The 25390-nt window shown below is 44.9% G+C and overlaps 2 protein-coding genes and 3 long non-coding RNA genes across 9 annotated transcripts; 2 read left to right on the top strand and 3 right to left on the bottom strand.

Moving 5' to 3' along the window:
• The first annotated feature begins 324 nt into the window (after window positions 1–324).
• Window positions 325–4395, top strand: LOC123102215 (DEAD-box ATP-dependent RNA helicase 9). Its single transcript, XM_044523516.1, has 7 exons — window positions 325–824; window positions 1576–1703; window positions 1810–2218; window positions 2737–2835; window positions 2941–3165; window positions 3300–3461; window positions 3542–4395. Exons 1-7 carry the CDS (start codon window positions 426–428, stop codon window positions 3968–3970), a joined length of 1851 nt encoding a protein of 616 aa, XP_044379451.1. The 5' UTR covers window positions 325–425; the 3' UTR covers window positions 3971–4395.
• Window positions 4396–5467: 1072 nt separating this feature from the next.
• On the bottom strand, window positions 5468–7890 carry LOC123102216 (uncharacterized). The gene is made up of 2 exons (XM_044523517.1): window positions 6428–7890; window positions 5468–6043 (listed from the first exon to the last, which is right to left on the bottom strand). The coding sequence occupies exon 1, from the start codon at window positions 7483–7485 to the stop codon at window positions 6808–6810; it is 678 nt and encodes a 225-aa protein (XP_044379452.1). The 5' UTR covers window positions 7486–7890; the 3' UTR covers window positions 5468–6043; window positions 6428–6807.
• A 3241-nt stretch (window positions 7891–11131) lies between these two features.
• Window positions 11132–23721, top strand: LOC123102217 (uncharacterized). 5 transcript variants are annotated; one of them, XR_006448833.1, is made up of 5 exons: window positions 11132–11714; window positions 12568–12762; window positions 21857–22317; window positions 23102–23166; window positions 23290–23721. It is a non-coding gene; the product is annotated as an uncharacterized lncRNA (long non-coding RNA). The 5 variants fall into 5 exon arrangements; XR_006448834.1 differs by having other exon boundaries at window positions 23346–23721; XR_006448832.1 differs by having other exon boundaries at window positions 23102–23721.
• On the bottom strand, window positions 19899–20940 carry LOC123102220 (uncharacterized). The gene is made up of 3 exons (XR_006448838.1): window positions 20807–20940; window positions 20273–20407; window positions 19899–20183 (listed from the first exon to the last, which is right to left on the bottom strand). It is a non-coding gene; the product is annotated as an uncharacterized lncRNA (long non-coding RNA).
• On the bottom strand, window positions 20981–22964 carry LOC123102219 (uncharacterized). Its single transcript, XR_006448837.1, has 4 exons — window positions 22723–22964; window positions 21501–21564; window positions 21341–21430; window positions 20981–21246 (listed from the first exon to the last, which is right to left on the bottom strand). It is a non-coding gene; the product is annotated as an uncharacterized lncRNA (long non-coding RNA).
• Window positions 23722–25390: the final 1669 nt, after the last annotated feature.

The raw sequence follows: 25390 nt of genomic DNA on the forward strand, positions 1-25390 counted from the left end.
TCATAAACCTCCTCCTACCCTTAACCCACTGACACCCGGGCACGCCAAGCTCGTGGCTCCACAAGTCATTCCCTACGTCTCACCTCCCCTCCGCACTCCCGCGTAACCTCTTCACTCACCCCAGCTACTGCTAGAGGCACCCGCAACAACCCCAGGCAACCTCCACCGTTTCACGTACAGATGGGGCCCGCCTGGGTGGTGACTTCCTGACCCCACCCGTCGGTGTCCGTGGGAGCAGGGGATATTTCCGCCCCGTACGCGCGCGCCGGAGCCGCAGAAATATCTCTCGTGGTGCCTGGCTATTAACCCAACCCCATTCCCTCTCTCCCCCTCTCCACTCCTCGTCCCCCCCTCCTCCTCCCCAGAACCCTAAACCCCGCCGCCGCCATAAACCCTAGCCGCCGCCGCAGCCAGGGCCAGCCAGGATGTACGCCATGATCCGCCGCGCGGATCCCCTCCGGAGGCGCGCCGCGTCGGCCATCCTGGCCGCGCTGCTGCAGCACCCGGCGGGCCCCTCCGCCGCCGGGGCGTCGGCGTCGGTCCTGCCCCCAAGGTCGCCGCTCCCGCCGCCGGCGATGTGGTTCCACTCCAGGCCGGCCCCGCTCGGGTTCCGGGAGACGGGGGCCGCGCGGGCCGGGGCGCACGCTCAGTTCGCGGCGGACGAGGGGTGGAACTACGACGATAAGAGGAAGCCCGCGGGGGGCGTGGCTGGGGCCGGCGCCGGCGCCAAGGAGGAGGGGCTTGAGATCGCAAAGCTCGGGATCTCGTCCGAGATCGTCGACAAGCTCTCCGCCAAGGGCATCACCAAGCTGTTCCCCATCCAGGTAAGGGGAGCAGGCAGGCACGCAGCCTTTTCCCCCTCTCTTCGATTGGAACGTGATTACTACCTCCTTTGATCGTCCGTGGTTTGTTTGCTCTCTGGGGCTACTGCTTGATTGATTGCTGCCCAGTTAATTGTGTTCTGTAGGAACGAGAACATTTCCTCCTTTTGGAATGTTGTAACTTCTCCGCAGTTAATTAATTCTGAACATAGCTCAGAAGGAGGCTTGCTCCGATGCGCGGAACTGCGGAGCAGTTCTTCCCCACTATGATAGTTTTGTGTGGTTTTCCACTACCTCACTGCCCTATGCGAGGCAACTGTGATCTTTTGGTTCGTTCTGAATGGACAGATGTTTTATTGCCAGTGAAATTTATACACTATATAAGTTAGTCTATGGAACCTTAATTAATTAATTTGTAATTTCTAACGAGAGACAAAAAATTTAAGGTTGCATCATATTGTTCAGCAGCTGCGATTATCACTCTGTATTATTATGTGCTTGCGTGTCCCTTTCTCTTGTGATAATAGTTATGCATGCTCAGCTGTTTTTTTTACTTCTGCTTCTAGATTGAGTCAATCAAACCATCCCTGTATAGGTCCAATTTTTTATCTGTTTGTGCGTACCTTTATGTTTGTCATCTTTCAATATTCTCCTGGCAGTAGGGTAGATTGTTTACTGCTTACATGATCACACCATTAGTGGATGCCTTGTGTTTTGGATGTTAAAATCCCCTTCCTTTTGCTGTGATGTGTAGAGAGCTGTCCTTGAGCCAGCAATGCAAGGCAAGGATATGGTTGGCCGTGCCAAAACGGGGACAGGGAAAACTTTGGCATTTGGAATCCCCATAATGGATGCAATTATTCGCCATAACGCAGCTAACAAGTAAGTTTGGACATTTTTCGCATCAATCATTATTCATTTTCCCTCTACTCCTTTTAGTGCCATCTTGTGTTGCATTGTCACCTCAATTGAATCTCTGGATTCACAGACCTGGAATATATCCCCTGGCGATATGTTTGGCACCAACACGGGAACTTGCAAAACAAGTTGAGAAAGAATTTGTTGATTCTTCCCGGCTGGATACACTCTGTGTATATGGAGGCACTCCAATTCAGCAACAAATGAAAGGACTTAGCCAGGGTGTTGATGTAGTTGTTGGGACACCTGGACGGGTAATTGATCTGCTAAATAGACGTGCTCTGAATTTGTCAAATGTCCAGTTTGTTGTTCTCGATGAAGCAGACCAGATGCTGTCAGTGGGTTTTGATGAAGCTGTTGAGGAAATTTTGCAAAATGTGCCTGCCAAACGTCAAACCTTGATGTTCTCCGCAACAATGCCACCCTGGATACGCAAGCTGATGCAGAAGTACCTCAAAGATCCTGTCATAGTTGATCTTGTGAGTGATGCTTACCCATGTTTTACTGAACACTGCAACTTTGATTTCATTGCAAAATTTGTGTATCCATATCTGACCTTATTTGTCATGCATTTGCTGTCTCTACTTGCATTGGAACTTATCATGAGAAGTAACTTCAATTTTGTTATGTTAGGCTTGGACTTTTGTTGCGTCTTTTCTAGTAAGATAAGCATTAGTGTTAGTATCAAGAGGATTAAGAAAATTATTCTGGTGGTGTAAATGCCAAAGACACCTTTTTCTTTTGAAAACTTGCATAGTCAATTTCAGGTTTTGATAATATGTGTGGATGTGCCTGCAACTCTTTAGTCTTTCCCTGAAGATTTGTATAGCGTTAAATCATTTTTGAAGTTAATAAACTTCAAAGTTATGAACTAAGTAACATTTATGGGTTAAGTTTGCTCTTTGTTGCACCTGCATGACATCATAAGCACATTGTTTAATTAAGAAAATACATAGCTACTAGCTGGATTTGGTTTATGATACTATTTCTTTTCTAGGTGGGTGAAGATGACCAGAAGCTGGCAGAAGGGATTTCTCTGTTGTCTATTGCTACAGAGAATCATGCAAAACCTGCTGTCCTTGGGCAATTGATTCAGGCAAGGATGTTTTCTCTGTAGTATCAATGGAATATTTTTTTCTTAAGTGCTATCTAAGTTTCTTTCTGCACTCTATGACGTAATGTGTGTGTGAGTTCATTGCAGGACCATGCTAAAGGTGGCAAGTGCATTGTATTTACGCAAACAAAAAGGGATGCTGATCGGTTGTCATACACTATGAGTCGAAGTGTCCAGTGTCAGGCTCTTCATGGAGATATTACACAACAACAGAGAGAGAGGACACTTCAAGGATTTCGTGAAGGGCGCTTTAATACTTTGATTGCCACTGATGTTGCTGCTCGTGGTTTGGATATTCCAAATGTGGATCTGGTTAGTGTTTTTCTGTCATTGCCTTTCCTTTTGTCATTTAGAACTGCATTATTAATCTGTTTAAAGCTGGCAACATTATCTCATTGCAACATCTGCTGTCAAACCCCTTGACTGGCTGTGTTTCCTTGTTTCAGGTGATACACTATGAATTGCCAAACAATTCAGAGATATTTGTTCACAGGTCTGGCCGTACTGGCCGTGCTGGGAAGAAAGGCACTGCAATTGTGATGTACAGCTACAACCAAAGTAGAGCTGTCAGGGGCATCGAGAATGACGTTGGAGGCAAGTTTACGGAGGTGAGATTTTGTGTCATTTAAAGTCGCTGCTTGAGTTTTTTCTTATGGCATTTATGCTCAATGTGTTCTCTTTTTTGCAGCTTCCAAAGATCAATGTTGAAGGTTCTGACTTGACAATGGCTAGTGGTTATGATTCGTTCGGAGGTGGAGGTGGAGGTGGGCGCTCACGTGGTGGTGGTTTTGGTGGCCGCGGTGGTGGTTTTGGCAACTCTTCCAGCAGAGGTGGCGGGTTTGGTGATTCCGGTTTTGGTCGTTCAGGTGGTGGGTTTGGTCGGTCAGGCGGCGGCGGAGGTGGTGGATTTGGCGATTCAGGGTTTGGCCGATCAGGTGGTGGTGGTGGATTCGGTGATTCAGGGTTTGGCCGATCAGGTGGTGGTGGAGGTGGATTCGGCTCAAGTGGTGGGTTTGGGAGTTCTGGTTCAGGGCGGTCTGGCGGGTTTGGTAGCAACTCTGGTAGCTCTGGCTCTAGCTGGGGTGGATTCGGCAGCTTTGGAGGCAAAAGCTCTTGATTGATCAACCCCCCATAGCCCAGCAAATTTTTGGTTGGAGCGGAAGGCAACCGGGTTAACCGGTTCAGCTTGATGGTTCTTATATATGGAAAGCCCTCTGTCAGAAGAGGTAAATTAACATGGTCTGATTCTTGTTGGGTAGTACAAGGTTGAATTTCTAGCGTGGACAACATACGCTTATATTGCCTGGAGCCGCCAACTTTGAAGGCAGCTGGAAATAATCACGAGGCTTTCTTCTTTTTCCGTTTCCTGGTGCAAGCTATTTGCAGCAGGGTTCCTTGTAAAATATATGCAGTGTGCCTTGTCTTCTGCGGATCACAATATATATCTGTTTCTTTAGTAGTAGTTTTTGTATTGTATTATCAAGCTTTTTGTGGACCTTATCTAATGGCCAGAACTAGTCTCTAGAAGCAAATGTTAAGATCTATGCATCTGATACCATGACTAATTATTGCTAATCGCTAAGGCTTGGGGCGTGTAAACCATCTCTGCTCTGTTGGCTATAGGACTTATGCTATACATTGCATCCGAGTTAAAACCAAGAATAAAGATGTTGTGTGGCTTGAAGACTCGTTTTTCTTTTTGTGTAGAGCTCCTTGAATGTTGTTTCACCATGATTTTTTGCATGCTCTTTAGCATATTTACTTCATTTTTTAATTTACTTATGAATTTTTTAAGTTACGGGTGGAACCGCTGTGTGGCTCAGCTACAAAGCCCTGGCCTGCACGCTCGACACCAATGGCATCTTTTGCTACCTTAAATGTCACCAATATACTTTGTAAGAAGCAGTTGTCGAACAAAGTATGACAAAAAGCATTTAGATCACTCCTTTAGTTATCTTTATGGAGGGAGTACTAAAGATAAGCACTTGTTTTCCCATGAGGTTTGCAAGCACCTAAGTTTCCTCCTGTACGACATCCATATATTTGCTTCCGGTTCATATGGATTTTTATGTTCCTCAGTTGTGTGAATGTATGTATAGAGGCATCCGGTGCATATGGAGCTTTTTGTGTTCCCCAGTTGTGTGAATGTTTGTATAGAGACATTATGGCTCAATTTAAAACCCACAATGTGAATCATGTCGAACCAATCACTACTACTACCATGATACAGGACATATACTACACGGTGAGTATATCTCGATATAACTGAAAAGGTGCTTGATTTTTCTTGGAGGACATATACCATCGATTGGATTTTGTTCAGTATGTTTGATTATGGTTAACTGAGTAAAAAATGCACTCCAAAACTCAATCCTGGCTGATGAGAAGGGCTGCCAAGCACAACCATATAAAATAAACAAGATACAATGAAATACGACTGAAAATATTACTCGGGAGATACAGCAAAATAGTAGGCTATTTAAAAGCATCTTGTTACATTAGAAACTTAGCACACGTTCAGGAAGTTCGGGTAGATAACTTATAAATTCTGCCAAACACATAGACGATGCGACAGACCCAGCTAGAACTGCAGCAGCTGTTCCTTCGCCTAGAGAAAGCAAAATCATCAATCCATCAATAACCTGATTGGATACCAATACGTAGCCTCCAACTTATTCATGTTTATAACAACAAAATTGACTACTAATGTATAGCTGGACAAAGCAAAATCGTCAATCTTCTCGTTTTCAACTTGTAGGGCCATTATGGCTGATGTTTATAACAACAAAATGCACTACTAATTCAATGATTTTGCAAAAGCTAAACCAAGGAGAACACTATGAATGCCCATATAGGTACACATCATTTTAACATCCACATGATATTCAACGTTTGGATATCATTTGCAACAAAAAGAGTCATTTTATCTCGGCATTACCGTCATTTTAATTGTTGTGTATGTTATTTACATGCGTGAATCTCTACAGCCAAATTGACGATATTTTGAGAGTGCATTTTACCCATGTTGGCAGCCACATATTTCCATAGAGAAAAAGACATAATTCTCCATATCTCTTAAGCTATATTCAGAAGATGTTCTTACATGCTGAACCATTTCAGCACATTAGCAATCATCCAATGTGTTGTGCAGCGTTTTCAGCTCCATTAGATCCATCAGCAATGGCTGTGCCTATTTAAGAAGGTAAACAAAAGTTGTTATCATTGACTAAAAAATCCAAAATTAAAACAGTTAAACAGAAAAGAAGTACCGGATAAAAGAATACAACTAGTTTGAGATTGCACACATGCCAACTAAGTGGCATTTGATTTTGCATTTTTTACTCATTTGACATTTGATATGGATCTTCCAAGAATAAATACAACTAGTGATGACATATAAAAGTAAAAATAAAGCCATGAGTAAATTTTGTCCATCTATCAAAGGGACGATTGTTGATTAAGCTTAACTTGTTAGTGACTTAAGAGGCACAGTTAAGATGTTTGAGCAACATTGTAGGAAACATAGCTGGATTGGGTTGCTCCTACAATATTAGGACTAAGGATGAGCAATTACCTGGCGCATAGAAACTTGTGAAAGGATAGTTGTCAAGGATACACTTGAATTGTAGACATTTGCATCCACAAATATAAAAACTACATCAGTATCCTCAGCATAGCTCAGTATAACTCCCATCTTCCCAGCATGGTCCGAGTCCGTAACAGTTACCACCTCACTTGCGGGTCACTGAATCTGAGGAGGAAGCCCAAGAATGCTATGCAATTCAATGGTCTTCCACAGCACCCATATGGCAACATTGTAAGAAATATAGCTGGATTGGGTTGTTCCTAAAATATTAGGACTAAGATGAGCAATTACCCGGTGTATAGAAACCTGTGAAAGGATAGTTGTCAAGGATGCACTTTGTTTCATGAAGTTTCTTGGATTGCATTGGATTAAGTTGAACCATGTAGACATTTGCATCCACAAATATAAAAAACTACATCAGTATCCTCAGCATAGCTCAGTATAACTCCCATCTTCCCAGCATGGTCCAAGTCCGTAACAGTTTTTTGAAAGATCAAGTCCGTAACAGTTACCACCTCAGCTGTGGGTCTCTGAATATGAGGAGGAAGCCCAAGAATGCTATGCAATTCGATGGTCTTCCACAGCACCCATATGGCAACACCATGAGCATTGAAATTCCTCTGCCACATTTGGAAGCTTGGGTAAGACAAATAGGCAAAGCCAAGAGCGTCATCCTCAGCCTTGATGATCTGACAGCCGGCAAGGCGAAAATCATCGTCAATGGGTGGCTGATCCATCAAAACCAGACTCAAATTTTCCAAATCAAACTCAAGTATGCTATCCCGCATAACAGACCAAAGCAACCAGTAAAGTGTGTTGCCAACAAGTCTGCCAGTTCTACCATACCCGAAAGGAGGTGAACATGGACTTGATACGAGACTGCCCCATAAGCCGGTCTCAGAGGAGTAGACACAAGCGATGGGTCGAAAATCCTCTCCGATCATGGACACCAGGACCACCTTGAAGGGGCCGGAGTGGCACTCTCCGTGCACGTGGCCAATGTCGCCGGTAGCGCAGAGCACCTCCCCGTTGAGGGGGCCCGTCATGAACTCGGGCGGAACGGCCACGCGGCGCTGCTCGCCGGTGATGGGGGCGCACACGACGAGGCATCCGTCCACATGGTCTAAGACGAGGATGCGGCCGTGGCGGCAGCAGGCCAAGGTGTAGTCGCGGCGGCCGCTGTAGCGTCCCAGGTCGAAGCGCTCGGGACGGATGCGGTCGGGAGGGTCGAGGACGGAGGTGAAGACCACGGCTTCGTCGCGGCACTCGAAGACGCCGAGGAGCGGCGGCTTGCGGTGGTGCTCGCGGAAGCGGCGGAGGAATTTGGGGTCGGTGGCGAGGCGCCGCCATTGCCTGCAGACGGCGGAGCGAGGACGGCTGCGGCGGGAGGCGGAGGAGGATCTCCCAGAGGAGATCGCCGTCGCCCGGCAGGCGGCGGCGGCGGCGGCGGGTCATGTCCTCGCCGGAACCGCTCTCACTCATCTGGACTCGGGGGTTGGGGGATCGAAGGAAGAAGCCAAGGGGAAAGTGGTTTGGAATGTGCTCGCCGGAACCGCTCTCACCTTCTATGTTCGTTCCTCTTATTCTCTGTTGTTCCTCCAATTCCCCAATCCTCTCCCACTGCAGTCTACCCAGGGCACTCGCAATTTGGTAACCACAGCCTAGACTTGCGTCCGCATGCGCCCAAATTCTCTCGACCCGGCCGTAAAATTCCATTGCGACGGGTGTGAAATTCGTTCCGATGACTCGGTTGGCTAGATTTAGAGCTGGTTGCAACGGCGCCGTCGAAGCCACGGCTTCCGTCCGTCCAAACCAAGAGCACGCTTTTAACTGTAAATGATGTATGGCCAATGGCAATTGTGGATCAGGTGCATGATCAGGGCAACATCAGTACCGTCCTACCGCTAGACCTCAATGTTTTACAAAACAGATGTTTTTGCACAACCTTCAGAATTACCTCCTCATCGTGCTTATGACCATGCTTTGAATCTGGAACCTGGTCATACGCCCCGAACTCTCATCCTTCAAATATTCTCCGCAACAAAAAGACGAGATCGAGCGTCGGGTAGCTAAAATGATTGCTGCAGGCGTCTTGCAACCATGTTTGAGTCCCTATGCTTCCCTTGTCTTGCTGGTAAAGAAAAAAGAGGGTGGTTGGCGATTTTGTGTTGATTGTTGCAAGCTGAATTCAGTGACTTTCAAAAACAAGTTCCCTTTGTCCATTGTGGACCTCTGTGCAGGATACGATCAAATTCGTGTGTGTGAAAATGATGAAGACAAAACGGCATTCAAAACGCCTTTCATTCAAAACGCCAGTTTGGGACACCTAGGTGCCCAAGCACCTTGCCTACAAACCGTTGGATTACATTAAGATGTGTGCATGTGTAATTAGTATTAGCAGTATTGGGTCAACCATGTTAGCTCTTTATTAGGAAAGAATTATTGCAAATTATTGCTTCATATGGACACTTAATGCCCAGATTAAACAATATAGGGGAAAATTAGCAATTAATGGTCCGTCCATGCATGCTCCATGGTACGTCCCCAACTTTATTTCTTATACATGCACTTCTTTCTTTTTTACATAAAAATAGGAAGTCATATACATAATTAGATACGTATGTATATGATCGTCTTGGGAACAGAAGGTATAGTTATCTTTTGTCTCCATGAGAAAATACACATGTACGTCTTCAAGCTTTTTTCAAAATGGATATTTTTTTGGTATGTGCATACCCATCATATTTTTTTGCATACCCCGCAGATGTGAGATTTGTACCCGGGTATTCAGATACCTATGGATGCCATAATTCATGTAGTCGGGTATATACGTAGCCATATTTTACTATATATACGTTGACATGATACCTAACAGTTTCTACACTTTTTCATATAGCCGGGTATATACGTGTGCAGACACATTGGGTATACTGTTTTATTTATGTTCGTTGGGAATATACTAGAATATTTATGTGACCATGTCGTATAAACTATGTGGGTATACTAGGAGTTTTTATTTGCTACGAAGGTACAGTAGAAGTTCATTGGGTATATTTTACATAGCAAGGTATATATGTAGCCATATTTTACGTGACCTGGAATATACGTACCGTGTATGTACATTGTCAGTAGGTACCGGATACAAGTATTAGATAGTTAGGAAATACATTATTGGGTATATACATATCACGTATGTAAATAATTTCATTAGTAGGTATTTGATGCCCATATTAGATAGTTAGGAACCAAAAATGATATGTAAGAGTTCAAAAAATATTGAGTATATACCAGTTGGTATGTATTAGATATTTAGGAAACAAAAATACGCGCATTAGATAACCATGACAGTTCAAATAAAAAATACATTAATACGATTTATTATATGGCAAGTCTTGCATGCCTAATAATTAGGAAACAAAAATAAATCATAAGTATGAAAAGTCTTGCATGAAGAATGAGTAGAAAACTAATTAAATATATCACGGTTTCCAAAACAATCAAGGTGCCCAGGCACCTAGATGCCCCATCTATTTTACCTACTAGTAGAATGCCCGTGCGTTGCCACGGGCTGCTGAAATATTTAGCTGAAGTTATATAAAGATAATGCATGTTAAATTTCACAGGTAGAGATAATATAACACGGTCACAATTGCATAATAATTGAAGTCCACTTCACTTGTAATTTAAACCGATAACAAAATGGCAAATTGACAATGTATACATATAAAATGATGACCCAACTAAAAATATGTTATAAATTATTAAGATCTACTTGACGGGCTTAAGAAATTCCCGCACAATATCATAAAAGTGCTCTTTAACTTCATTCACATGATGTTTGAGCAAGTATAATAAAAACTACTTTCTCAACTCATACCTATCATGCAAAAGAAATATATGTAGTTAACACGAATACTTCACGTGGAAGGTCTAAAAATGTCTGTAACGGACAATACTCACCGCGCCAACCAGCTTCACCAGTTTTTTACCGTTTCGCGAGAGCATAAAATGAAAACCAAAATAGCCAGACAAATCCCTGCAATTTCAATGTCATTGTGTTGTAAAAAACTTCAAAACCTTTCGTCCCCTTCCAACGACATCGTCTCAGAACCCTTGTTGATGGATTCTTTTTCAACGTCGCTAGAATACATCTTTATCTTTCCCATGTCCTGAAAAAATAATCATATAAAAATACACCTTTTGGATAACATAATCGGAATGCGCCCCGAAAGGGGAGGGGCATCGCCGAATCTAACTTTCTTCTTTTAGCACAAAAGAATGAAGAGGAATTCATTTCATTTCATACATATAAAGAAGAATTAGTGGTATGCACCTCTTCTCGTTGTGTCTCAGTTCGACCCGTCATCGTTACGTCAGTGCCGACGTGCATGATATTTCTAAAACTTCATTGGAATCCATCACTTTTTATCTCTGATGAACAAAAGTGGAACATATAAAAATACAAAGAATATTTTATACTGCATTAAATAAATAAATATAATATCTTAGAACAAAAGTCAGACTAACACATTTTTCATTTGCAATAAAAAACTGGATACTGCTGATTTCATATAAATATATGAACATACACTCCCTCCGTAAAGTTTTTATAAGAGCGTTTAGAATCCACGTTCATTTATCGTCACATATACTTATATTTCGGAACAAAGGTAATAGAAACTTCGTCCGTTTTCAATTTTGCCCCTCGCTGGCTCACTCGCTTCACTCACTCGTTCCCCACTCTCTCGTCCAAATCCCTAGCTCGCCTCGCTCCGCTGCTCGCGTCGCCGCCGCTCGCCTCTCTTGCTCGCGTCGCCGCCGCCATCTCGCCCGCGTCGACGTCGACGCTCGCCTCCACCCCACACGCGTCGCCGCCGCCGCCTTCCTGTGACGTCTTCGCCGCTCCCTCTCACCCGCGTCGCCTGCACCAGCGAGGTCGCCACAAGATTGTTTTTGTTACCAAAGCGGAGGCGAGGAGCAGCTGGTGAGTTGTACCCATGGCTGGATCTGAAGTGTCTGGACGTCCCCGCGATGAGGATGAGTGGGAGGAGCAAGAGCACATCTGAAGATGGTGAGGAGTGGAGGCGGCGGTTCTGAATTTGAAGATGGTGCTGTGAGGAGTAGCGGGAGGAGCAGTCGTCGACGGCCTGGCTGCATGGGGTACGCCCTCCCCTTCGTCTCCTACGGCATCGTGGACATCCTGCTCGACGACGTACATCTGCTCGAGGATATCCTGCTCGACGATGCTCCTCTTCGCCAGCATCTCTAGCGCGTGGTGAGCTTCCCCTGTCCCCTCCCTTTACTCATGGTTGCCCGTGCGTTTTGGTTCAGATTAGGAATAGGGTACAATTTATTTGTATGCGTATGGGTACAGATTAGGAGTAGGAGATGTAGTTGTGGGCACAGTTTTAGTAAAATTTCAGTAAACATAGTGAGCGTGTTTTACTCCAGTAATCTTGCTTGAAGTAAATTTCAGTAACTTTAGTAATCTTGCTTCAAGTACTCTGAAAATATGAAAATATACTCAGAAAATGTATTGCTTGTACTGCTGATCTTGCAGATAGGAGGAGAGTTCTTGTACTCACATCAGCTGTTGATCTGCAACAACTCTAGGAGTGGGATTGACATTGTCATTGTGGTTTCAGTAGAAATGACCTTCTTCCTAATTAGTAACAGAGATCAAAGTTAATATATTTGTGATATTTTCGTGTAATATTATTGTTTGCAATGAGAGTACTCGGGAATACAGAGTACTGTATTTTTTTATAACTGAAGAGGGAGTATAAATCGTCCAGTGAGTACAGTATAGATTGAGTATAAACATGATAACCTACTGTGATATTTTAGCAGGCATCATATTCGTGATGGTCTGCAAGCTATCATTATTGTCATATGTGATATTTGATTTCAGTGGTGCCATCTTTGTTCCCCTTATAAAAGTTGTGTTGTGCCGATTGACAGTTTAATAGTTGTTTCACTTGGCAGGCTAGAAGGTGGTTTACAATATTTTTGTTATATTCTAGTAATAAAGAAAAATGCCCACAACACAGCTTATACAGAGAGCAAGTGATCATTGTTCTTTCTCCCGTCTGTCCTAATCGCTAATTCACTGGAATCTTAATGTGCAGACTGATACAGAAGCAAAGTGTTTCAAGGCACATAGGTCCAGTGATGAGAGTGGTAGTTTCAGAAAAGATACTGAAGCTAATTCAAGAAATACTACTAAGGCTGTTGGTCAAAATCCCCCACCACCAAAGCAAGGTTTCATCCATGTGAGGGCAAGAAGGGGTCAAGCAACTGACAGCCATAGCCTTGCAGAAACGGTCAGTTCAATGCACAATTTTCAGTTTTGACTATTCTGAATGTATTCTTTTTGAATTTGCATATTCTTATACATCCCATGGATACACATTCACACTCCCCATTACAAAAGCTACAAATCTGGTCGCTGAAAGTCTACTTTCTTTTACGGGCACGGCGTGAGAAAGTAACCAAGCGGATGAAAATTCTCCAAAACCCTATCCCTGGATGTAATAAAGGTGCATATTAATCTCAACAAGAAGTCTATATTTTTTATGTTTACATTCTGTCCCACCAATGTCTAGATATGTATTGAAAAGTAAGGATTATAAAATTCAAATAAGGGGGAAATAAGAGAATATACAGAGACCTCCACATATGATAAATAATATAAAGATGTAGTTTCGATGTTGTGTGGTGGTCCAGTATCGCACCCTTTGGAAAAAAAATCAGGGAGGTATTTGGGTCCAATCTGTAACATCAATCCAGTGTGGTATATCATCCCTGCTTTCACCACCTGTACCATTAATCCAGTGTGGTATATTATTGCTGCTTTGCCCATCTGTACCATCAATTATCAAAGAACCAACGGCCACATTTCATTGTTGATTAACAGTGACTAATTTAACTTGAGATGCAAATAACCCATTGGTGTAACTGTAGTTCTAATACCAAAGATAGTCTCCGGTCATGATCAAGCAACCAGAGTTATTCCGCTTAAGGGAAATAAATAACATAGCAAAAATAAATAAATAAATAACAATGTCCGTGCCTGCTTTGGGGCCGCATCATAAATATTTCTCTAATGTAGAACACTCCAGTGGAGTCTAGTTTTACAACAACAGAGTGACCCAGGCAGTGTGCAATATTTGTGCAGGAAAACAGAGCTGAGTTTAGATGTAGTAGATGATTGATTACAAAACAACAAAAGAATAATATACATAAGCAAACCAGCAAAACGAAAAATAATGTCACATACAACAAAATTTGGCAACTTGCAAAGTCTCAAATTCGAGGCAATATATTATTACTTGACTTAGTATAAACATAATAAAGTTCAATTGGTTACATCGAAAGATAGAGATCTGTACAAGAACACCGAAGAGCACCAAATTATATGTAGCATAAGAGTAAATCCCTGTCATATCTAAGAGCGAAGTTCAGCTTGTAAGGACTTCCTTATAGACGATGTTCTTCATCGAGGTCTGTAAGGACAAGGCAGGTCTTTTTCGCTTATTTGATTTACTGCTTTGCTTCTTGCCATTCTCCTTCTCCTTCTCCTTCTCAATGAGGATCTTTATGTTGATCTTCGCGGTGGCTCGAGACAATGCAACATAGAGTTGACCATGAGAGAACACCGGATTAGGTAGGTACACGCCAACGATCGGAATCGTCTGTCCTTGAGCCTTGTTAATCGTCATAGCAAAGCTAAGCCTTACAGGAAATTGCTTCCTCTTGAACTTGAATGGAAACATGTCGTTGTCAGACGGGCATAGGGGTATTCGAGGAAGGAAAACCCTCCTACCCGCGTGTTGTCCAATCACGATTTCTGCGTCGATGGCGTTCCTCTGGAAACCTCGCACCACAAGCCTCGTCCTGTTACACAGACCATTAGCCGGATCAATGTTCCTCAGAAGTATGACAGGGCAGTTGAGCTTCAGTTTGAGTGCATGCGGAGGCAGACCGTTGGGAGTCAATCCATTTAGGAACTCGGGAGCGTAGTAGCCATACGGGTCGTCTTCTGCACTGTCAAAGCTATGGCAGATTACTTCTTCTCCCCGAAAACGCTCTACCATGCGTATGTTTATCTTGTCGACGTTGTCGTTTGTGGTGGAGAGGATTGCGCGTGAAGTCATGTAATTCGGATCGGACATGTTGTCATCTAGTCTCGGAAACACATGGTCAATCAGTTTCTCCAGGTTGTCACCCTCGCCTGTAGATGGCACACAAATATCTTCAGGGAGTCGTATGTTTCCTTGATCGTCAACTTCCTCGGTTCCATTGCCTACCCTTAGCAAGTAATCCGCAAACCAGGTGTCATTATGAGCCCTCATGTTGATGACGAGCCTTAGCTGGCGCATACCCTTCCAGAGGTGTGAACTTCGGAGGGTTGCATCGATTATCTGACCCCGGGACCCCCTCCTGACGACCGGAAGCACCTGCCTGAAGTCCTTGCCAAACACAACAGTTTTTCCTCCAAAGGGTCGGTCCCGTCTTCCCATGATGTCGCGCATGCTGTTGTCCAGTGCCTCGACCGCCTGTCGCTTAGTCATGGTGGCCTCGTCCCATAGTATCAATGAGGCCATCCTCAGTAGCTTGGCGGTACCACTCTGTTTCGTGAAGGTGCATGAGGCGCCATCGTCGCAACTCAATGGGATCTTGAACCTCGAGTGGGCAGTCCTGCCTCCAGGCATGATAGAAGCGGCGACGCCTGATGTCGCGGTAGCGATAGCGATGTTTCCCTCGCTTCGAACCTTGGCGAGCAGTGCCCTGTACAGGAAGGTCTTCCCTGTACCTCCCGGTCCATCAACAAAGAACACACCCCCATCACCGCGTTCAACAGAAGCTAGTATCTCGTCGTATGCAACCCTCTGCTCCGAGTTTAGCGACGAAGCCAATTTAGTGTCGTTGATGTCAAAATTGACGTTGGATTCCTCAATCACTTCTCTGGCCTCGCCCTCGGTTGGGTCGAACGCATCGTCAATGCATGGAAGAGCGAAATCAGCTATGTCTTTGCCCATGGACTGCAACATACCCCTAATGTCAAGCAACACCATCTGTTCCACCTCAATCGGGCACGTGTGTGATCGCCGATAGTCATCAGACATAGGCTTGAAGTGCCTATCCCATAAACCACGCACGTCGCCTGGCTCACAGTGCACCAAAATTGTTGCGAAGAGCCTCCTGAGCGAACATGGCATTGCCCACTGCTCTGCCTCGGTAAGACAGTCGTCGAGCGTGTTATCTGCCTCGATGAGTCCCAACCTTTCGACAGCCTCTCTAAAGCTCCCGCATAGCCTACCGTCCACGGTGAGCAGGTCCTCATAGGATGTCTTGCCAGCAACATGGTTTAGCAGCACACGCAGATAGTAGCGCTCCCCCTCCGTAGGATTGGCAGACACAATTCGACCTATCTGATAACGCTCCACCCGCTCTTTCCAATACTTCTTACCCTTCTGCCATGTGAACCTTCCAGGAAAATCCTTGTATAATATATTCCTAGCCCACGGATGGTTTTGGTTAGCTTTGAAATACTCTGTCAACATGGATTTGGAAGCTTTCTCAGAGGCGACTACGTCGGTCAAGTGAGCTTGCTCATTGAATGCCACCCTGTGCATATTCGGGAGATGAAGAGGCAACTGTAGGACAGGCGGGTCATTGGCACATAAGGGGAAGCCAAATATCCTCCACATCGCCTCTGGAGGAGTAACCCACCTCGCGTCTACGTATCTTTTGATCTCATCAATGTTACCATCGGCGTCTGGCTGGTCGATGCTGAAAGAAGCCCTATCATGGCCCTTGTATATGTACTTGTAAAGGTATTTGACGGCCTTTATGCTGGAGCAAACCTCAACGTTGATGTGGCAATTGAACATCCGCAGAAGGTAAGGGTTATACGGCACAACCCATCTGTTGTCCAACATTTTACCCCGGACCTTAGCCTGCCGACCATTATCTCGACGACAATAAACAGGGTATGAGTCCTTGCCTTGTGCCGTGTTTTCATTGAACGGCCGCGGGTATCTGCACTTGCACTCGTTTTGTTGCATGCAAACATTTTTGGGGTTGAGAGCACCGCATGGTCCGTGCATCATATGTTTCACCACCAAGGCGTGGAGTTCAGGATACTTTTGCTTGTCTGGGAGCTCGGCAGAAATGAGTCAGTCGTACTGCTCCGGAACGACAAGCTTATAGGCAGAGTCCATGATCATCAAAAAGTGTGTGTGGGGGAGGCCCCTCTTTTGGAACTCGACTACGTATACATGTGCGACAACACCCAGGATATTCTTCTTGAACAACATCTCTTTCATAGCCTCTAGCTTGCCATGGAACACACGAGCCACAAGATCAGGTCGGTCTTGCGCAGTCTGGCCAGGAAACAACTCATTTGTTATCTCTTCCCAATTAGGGTTGCAGGTCATGGTCAAGAAGATGTCAGGCTTCCCGTAGGTATGGACAATTGCCATGGCATCCATATGCCTCCGCTTCATGTCACGGTCGCCACCTGGGTACGTTCCAGGGAGCACTATCCTTACTCCAACAGCGCTTGCCCGGGTCTCCCCGGATGTAATTGCATCAACAACTCCTTTATACAGGTCGGCACGGATCTTTGTCTGGTTCTTCCTGTACCATTTCAACCTACAACTCTCAATCTTGATGTACATGTCCACCCCCCATTGCTGGAGCAATCGTGCTCCACAGAGTATGGGATTGAATATCCCAGGTCGTGTCTGGAGCATGTAACAGTAGTAGTCTCTCACCGAGATGCATAACCTGCTATTCCACTCTGCACATGGATGAGTAACGCGGACATTAGGATTCATATGAGAAGTATACAATTCATCTAAACGACAGAATACGCATAAGGCTTACCTGCGTCCTCATCATCACCATCATCACCTCTACCTCTTGGTTGTTGCACAACCGGCCAAGGGACATCACGTTTAGGAAGTTTCGGGTGCCAACCGAGCTCCCCCCTTGGGTAGAGGCGTGGGTAAGAGAGAGGGTCATACGAGCCAGCCGTCACATGTATACTGTGCCTCTGGTTGTCATTCCCACAAAGTGTAATCCTACGATCGAACCTCTTCGCTAGGTCAGTGCCCTCCACCCAAATTGCAGCGACCTCAGATGACAGAGGTCTATTATACTTCCGTTGGTCTAGTCTCTGGTCAGTGTTGAGGTCTATCCTGTAATTGTCGAGGTTGTCCCTGTGTGCACCCAAACTCCTAAACTGCTGGGAGTACGGGTTTTCCCTGAGTATGTCCACTAACTTACTGACGACATCTTGGTCTAATTGCTCGGTGGCAGCCTTGCGATGGGTTAGGCCTGGGTCGTCGTCGTAGAAGTACAATTGTAGATGATCTGGACGTGATGTTGGCCCGAAGGAATGAACGTTGTGGTAGATGGTGCCGTGCGCCCGGAATGTGTACACCCCAGACTTAATGTTTGTGTAGCTTTCATCAAGGCTGACGCCGAGGGTTGTGAAGGAGAAGTGGCCGTTGAAGAACCGTATGTTCTCCCGAAAATGCCTTGAGTCCGCATCCATGCTAGACCAAAGCCTCATTAGCTCCGGGATGGGCTCTGGTTGCTTCAGCTGGATCTGCCCACTACGACAGCAGAATCCCGGGGCCTCGGACACAAACTTCTTGGCTTTGCAGTGATCGCAATTTGCGGCATGCTTCAGGATGTGTGTGTGGTCTGGGAGGTTTGAGTAGACATAGTCTAATGGATCATGGTCGACATAGGTATTGTGACTTGAGTCTTCCAATTCGTCGTGCTCCATGTCATCAGCATCTGAGCCTGCAAACAATGTTTATAATTAGTGTGATATTTCAAACGGGCGAGCTGCTCAAGTGGGTGTACATACCTTCACCAGCAAACAGGTAATACTCATCGTCAAAGAGGCTATCAGGGTTGACATTATCATTCATGAAATGACTAAGGCAAGCGTCCATGTCGTCTGCTCAGGTGCGAAACCAATAAATGAGGGTTTAGTCTCAAGGGACGCAAGGAGAGTAAGGATGGGAGTGTTACCTTCACTTCTGATCGTGTACTCCGGCGTGCTAGATGAGGTCGAGGCACCGTGTGCTTCCACTACGGTAGGTTGTCCAGTTGAGCTCATTTCCGGTATGAAGATGGACCTGACAGTTGGGGTCATCACCCTACCTGCAAACCTTTCATTACGCCGATCGCGTAGAGCATTCCTCTCACCATGCGGTACCTGCGTACATGTTTTTTGCTTGCCAATTTTCTGCTGACGCTTCTTTGCCGCCATACCTCCCTTGCAAGCTCGCTCTCTCCTCCCACGCGCTGCTCTGGACTCATGACTCTGCTTGTCCACTCCATTATCCGCTATTGTTACCGGATCACTGGCTTGCTGGTCGGCATTTTGTAGGTGCACATTGATTTCGATGAGGTTGCCATGTATAGCACCATCACCGAAGGTTCTGCTTAGATATGCACCTACAACATCATCGAATCATTATTTATATATCATGAATGATTACATGATGAAAGATGATGGTTGATAGGATATGTACCATCGGTTTCGGTGTTGCGAATGTATGTGGGGGCCACATTGACCGTAGGAGCATGATCTATTTGTTCACTGTCGAATTGTTGCGTGAGGACTGAAAGTGCGAGAGTCGGACAATGTGTGTGAGGGTTGGACAATGTGCTAGTTAAATTTGGACGTGGCATTGCGATCGATTCAGCACACGGCGTGTTTTTCTTTGCAGCATACTTTGCCTTTCTCTTTGCACTTGACTCCCCCCTTTCATCCTCAGTCATGGTTTTAGGGTGTTGCACGCGCCATTCTTGCAACTTCTGATTTTTTTCTTGAAGATCGATCGTTCCGTCACCCACTTTTTTCCGATAACTTGCTCGCCTTCGCGCGTTTCTCTGCTCAATTTGCTTGTCTGTTAAGTCACAATTGTGTTCTTTATCAGTCTGTTTTTCATCTAGTTGCTTGTTGGCTGCCTCCTCTTTTTTCTTTCGATAAGCAGCTCTCCTCCGAGCCTTTATTTGCTCTTTTTCTCGTCAAGGTCCACCGAGAATGGTTGACACCCATTAGTGATATCACCGAGAGGTAACAGGGGAACATTTTGCATATCTGCACGGAGGGTTTAGGGTCTTCATTGTTCAAGAAGATTTCATGTACTACACAAACGCTTACTTTATATATCTGCACGGTCTAGTTAAACAATGATGTATTGCTAGATGTAGTTGGGGTGGTATCATCGAGAGGTAACAGGGGAACATTTTGCATATCTGCCCAGGGCTAGTTGAAGCTACTTCTTAATCTAGGTTTATTTTTTATAGAATCCCTCCGTGTCCATACATAAAGTCTATATGTACTCAAAAGTCGTATGTCTGCCCTATATCAAATTGAACCTAAATGATCAGGAATTGTGTTGGTCAATTATTTTTATTCTATATTCTTGGTCAATTATTCGTGGGGTTGGGGTGAGGAAACATGTGTCGCCTACATTATTCACTAAGAAAGTATACATACGGTCATCATAAACATAATCATCCTTACCTGATATCGTAAGGCCAGTCAGATTTTCATCTTGTTGCTTGCTGGATTCCTCCTCTTTTTTCTTTCGATAAGCAGCTCTCCTCCGAGCCTTTTTTTGCTCTTTTTTCTCGTCAAGGTCCACCGTGGTTTGTTGACACACATTAGTGATATCACCGAGAGGTAACCCACCCACATTCAGCATATCTGCATGTGAAATGATAATCACATTATGTTGTGGAATGGAGGGAGTATATATAATATCATCGCAGTGCCTTCCCATAAAGCATTCTTACCTGATATCGTAAGGGCAGACAAATTTTCATCTTGTTGCTTGACGGTAGCCTCCTCTTGTTTCTTTCTATAAGCAGTTCGCCTCTGAGTTTTTATCAACTCTCTTTTTTCCTCAAGGTCCACAGAGGGTGGTTGATCTGCATTAGTGATATCACTATGAGGATGGCGTGGAACATTATGCGACCTCTCTTCCCAACTGTCACGTTGCATGCTACCTAGTTATTTTGTCAGATTACTGAGAGCTGGCAACGAATCTACATTATATAGGAATGAGATTGGAGGGTTGTCTGCATGATCTGCATTAGTGATATCACTGTGAGGATGGCGTGGAACATTATGCGACCTCTCTTCCCAACTGTCACGTTGCATGCTACCTAGTTATTTTGTCAGATTACTGAGAGCTGGCAACGAATCTACATTATATAGGAATGAGATTGGAGGGTTGTCTGCATCATGTTAACATAAATATATATTGGACCGAAATAAGGCAAAGTTGTAGGCACATGGTCTTAACATTTCGGCAACATAATACTTACCCGAAATCAGATGGGAAGGTTGATGAACACATGTCCTTTCACAATCGGCCTGTTCAAGAATCACCCAGTCCGAGTGAGTAATATGGGCTCCTACAAGTCACACGCTTGATCCTTTAGAATCGGTTCTGCCCAAGTCTGTTAGGTATGATTTATCACATAAAAAGCATAAAAGCAATATCAGTATATATGCACAGCCTTAATACTGGACTACTTGGGTAATTCTTGTGAACATCGTCGACTCCAGGTATAACCCCTTCGTTAGAGTCGTCACCATTTGGCCCCTCCATCGGGCCTGCAACATCTCCTGTGATGGTGTTTGACATGTATAACAAAATATGTAGCTGAACATATATATGGAGGTAGATATATACCTGGAGTATCATATGTGCTATCACCATCGGTCTCAAGTATCATACGTTCGGAGGGAGTAGTATGGACTCCTAGAAGTCAAGATGTTGATACATTAGAATCGGTTGTGCCCAAGTCTATTAGGTATGATTTTTCAACTAAAAAGGATAAAAATAAACCTTATACCTGTACTACGTGGGTAAATTTTGTCAACATCATCGGCTACGGGTATAATCCCTTCGTTAGAGTCATCAACACTTGTCCCCTCCATCGGGCCTGCAACACATATATAGTTGAACATATATATGTTTGACTTGTGTAGCACAATTTATAGGTGAACATATACCTGGAGGTACATGTGATGAAGTCGTCTGTTCCGCTGGCTTGCTGTGTGGAGTCCCCATATGTAACTAATAAAAAAAAGACATGTCCAACAGACTCAGGTACATAGCAAAAACTTGTAAACTGACTCTGCAAGCAGATCACGTGAAATACCAACAGTACTAAAGGCCCGTTCCCATTGTACAGAAATCCAGTCCATACGGGCAGATTGTTACAGATTTATGAGTTTTGCTATATATATATGAAAATAGAAAGACATGTCCAACGGACTTTGCTACTTTCCATTTGTTTGTAAACTGACTCTGCTGGATACAAGTTAAGAATTCAAGATGCTAAGATGTCCTGTTCATCTGACCGCAGGCAGATGAAGGCCGTCGAAGATCACAAGCGCAGCTTGCTATTGTACAGGTTTAGAATTTAGAAAGGTGACCTATTTTTTCATGTGAACTTACCTATTCTTTGCTATTCAGAATGATTATTTATCTTCCCATTGCTGTGTTAATTGATTCATATGCGGTTCTGCTATTCTGACAAGGATATCCATCAAGGTTATTTGGAGGGACATAATGAAACGTCACAAGTTCTACTTTGCTGATTCTTTCAGAGAATTGTTTCATTACAAATGCGCTGTCGCGGACATGTATTAATCCCAAATTCCAAATCACTCTGGAATCCAGTCAAAATCCAGTCAAAATCACTCTGGAATCCTTCTCCGTAATTGATTCGCAAACTACTCTCAAGGACTGCTCTGAACCTCAAATATCGTGGGCACATGAAGTTGTGGTGTGATTTTTACAGAAACAAGTGATCCAGGCAGCAAGGTATTGATTGATGCAACTATGTTGTAATGTTTCAGTGACTGTTAATATTTTTTTAGGAAGGATAACCAATTTAGATGATACCCAAGGAGTTCTGGATGGGAGATTGTTTATTTCTACGTCGTGCAATTCAACATTTCAGTACTAAAAGTATTTTTCATGTTATCTAGATTGGGGTACATCCTTTGTAAACTAATATGAGGCCTTTTAGGTCACGGAAGTAGTGACCTAAAAGCTCTTGTTTACAGAGGGGTTTGATTTGTGAGGTCCGAGCGCGGGCAGCGGCCGGCGGTGGAGGTGGAAAAAGAAGTCTGGCATGGGTTGATTTAGTTTGAACACGAATCCATCAGGATCGCCCTGATCTGTACACGTAGACATAACAAACAAACAAAACATGTGTGTTCATACCTGGGGTTGAAACCGTACAGCGTCGCCGATCGCACGTTCCGTGGCGGCGCGTGATCCAAAAACTGCCAGCGATCCAGAAACGTGGCGGCGACAGTCGTTCCGCGGCGGCGGTGCTGTGGAGTGCGCAGATCGCACGACGGCTGCGCAGATCTGATCGGCAGCGGGGTATGGGGATTGGCGGCGGGGTATGGGGCATGGGGATCCTGATGGGCGGCAGGGCGCAGTTTCTTTGGCTACCTGCGTGGGTGGGGTTCGGTGTGTGGGTGTGGGGGTGGGGGTAATTTGATGGAATAAAAACCAGACGAAAAAAACCGGTTGACTCTGCTGGATACAAGTTAAGAATTCAAGATGCTAAGATGTCCTGTTCATCTGACCGCAGGCAGATGAAGGCCGTCGAAGATCACAAGCGCAGCTTGCTATTGTACAGGTTTAGAATTTAGAAAGGTGACCTATTTTTTCATGTGAACTTACCTATTCTTTGCTATTCAGAATGATTATTTATCTTCCCATTGCTGTGTTAATTGATTCATATGCGGTTCTGCTATTCTGACAAGGATATCCATCAAGGTTATTTGGAGGGACATAATGAAACGTTACAAGTTCTACTTTGCTGATTCTTTCAGAGAATTGTTTCATTACAAATGCGCTGTCGCGGACATGTATTAATCCCAAATTCCAAATCACTCTGGAATCCAGTCAAAATCCAGTCAAAATCACTCTGGAATCCTTCTCCGTAATTGATTCGCAAACTACTCTCAAGGACTGCTCTGAACCTCAAATATCGTGGGCACATGAAGTTGTGGTGTAATTTTTACAGAAACAAGTGATCCAGGCAGCAAGGTATTGATTGATGCAACTATGTTGTAATGTTTCAGTGACTGTTAATATTTTTTTAGGAAGGATAACCAATTCAGATGATACCCAAGGAGTTTTGGATGGGAGATTGTTGTAGGGGTACGTAGCAGAAAATAAAATTTTTCCTATGGTTTCACCAAGATCCATCTATGAGTTCATCTAGCAACGAGTGATTGGATGCATCTACATACCTTTGTAGATCGCGAGCGGAAGCGTTCAAAGAACGGGGATGAGGTAGTCGAACACGACGTGATCCAAATCACCGGAGATCCTAGCACCGAACGGACGGCACCTCCGCGTTCAACACACGTACGGTCAGCGTAACGTCTCCTTCTTCTTGATCCAGCAAGAGGGAAGGAGAGGTTGAGGAAGATGGCTCCAGCAGCAGCACGACGGCGTGGTGGTGATGGAGCTGCAGTACTCCGTCAGGGCTTCGCCAAGCGCTATGGAGGAGGAGGAGGTGTTGGAGAGGGAGAAGGAGGCAACCAAAGGCATAGATCAAAAGCCCTCCTTCCCCCACTATATATAGGAGGGCCAAGGGGGGGGGGCGGCCCTAGGAGATCCAATCTCCTAGGGGGGGCGGCGGCCAAGGGATGTTTCCCTTCCCCCCAAGGCACCTAGGGGTGCCTTCCACTAGTGGGACTCCTCCCCTTTGGAAACCCTAGGCGCATGGGCCTATTGGGGCTGGTGCCCTTGGCCCATGTAGGCCAAGGCACACCCCCTACAGCCCATGTGCCCCCCCGGGGCAGGTGGCCCCACCCGGTGGGCCCCCGGGACCCTTCCGGTGGTCCCGGTACAATACCGATAACCCCGAAACTTGTCCCGATGGCCGAAATAGCACTTCCTATATATAATTCTTTACCTCCGGACCATTCCGGAACTCCTCGTGACGTCTGGGATCTCATCCGGGACTCCGAACAACATTCGGGTTACTGCATATACATATCCCTACAACCCTAGCGTCACCGAACCTTAAGTGTGTAGACCCTACGGGTTCGGGAGATATGTAGACATGACCGAGACGACTCTCCGGTCAATAACCAACAGCAGGATCTGGATACCCATGTTGGCTCCCACATACTCCACGATGATCTCATCGGATGAACCACGATGTCGAGGATTCAAGCAACCCCGTATGCAATTCCCTTTGTCAATCGGTATGTTACTTGCCCGAGATTCGATCGTCGGTATCCCAATACCTTGTTCAATCTCGTTACCGGCAAGTCACTTTACTCGTACCGTAATGCATGATCCCGTGACCAGACACTTGGTCACTTTGAGCTTATTATGATGACGCATTACCGAGTGGGCCCAGTGATACCTCTCCGTCATACGGAGTGACAAATCCCAGTCTCGATCCGTGTCAACCCAACAGACACTTTTGGAGATACCTGTAGTGCACCTTTATAGTCACCCAGTTACGTTGTGACGTTTGGTACACCCAAAGCACTCCTATGGTATCCGGGAGTTACACGATCTCATGGTCAAAGGAAAAGATACTTGACATTGGAAAAGCTCTAGCAAACGAACTACACGATCTTGCGCTATGCTTAGGATTGGGTCTTGTCCATCACATCATTCTCCTAATGATGTGATCCTGTTACCAATGACATCCAATGTCCATAGCCAGGAAACCATGACTATCTGTTGATCAACGAGCTAGTCAACTAGAGGCTTACTAGGGACATATTATGGTCTATGTATTCACACGTGTATTACGATTTCTGGATAATATAGTTATAGCATGAATAAAGACAATTATCATGAACAAAGAAATATAATAATAATACTTTTATTATTGCCTCTAGGGCAT

Source organism: Triticum aestivum, chromosome 5A (assembly GCF_018294505.1).
Source record: "Triticum aestivum cultivar Chinese Spring chromosome 5A, IWGSC CS RefSeq v2.1, whole genome shotgun sequence".
NCBI classification, from domain to species: Eukaryota; Viridiplantae; Streptophyta; class Magnoliopsida; order Poales; family Poaceae; genus Triticum; species Triticum aestivum.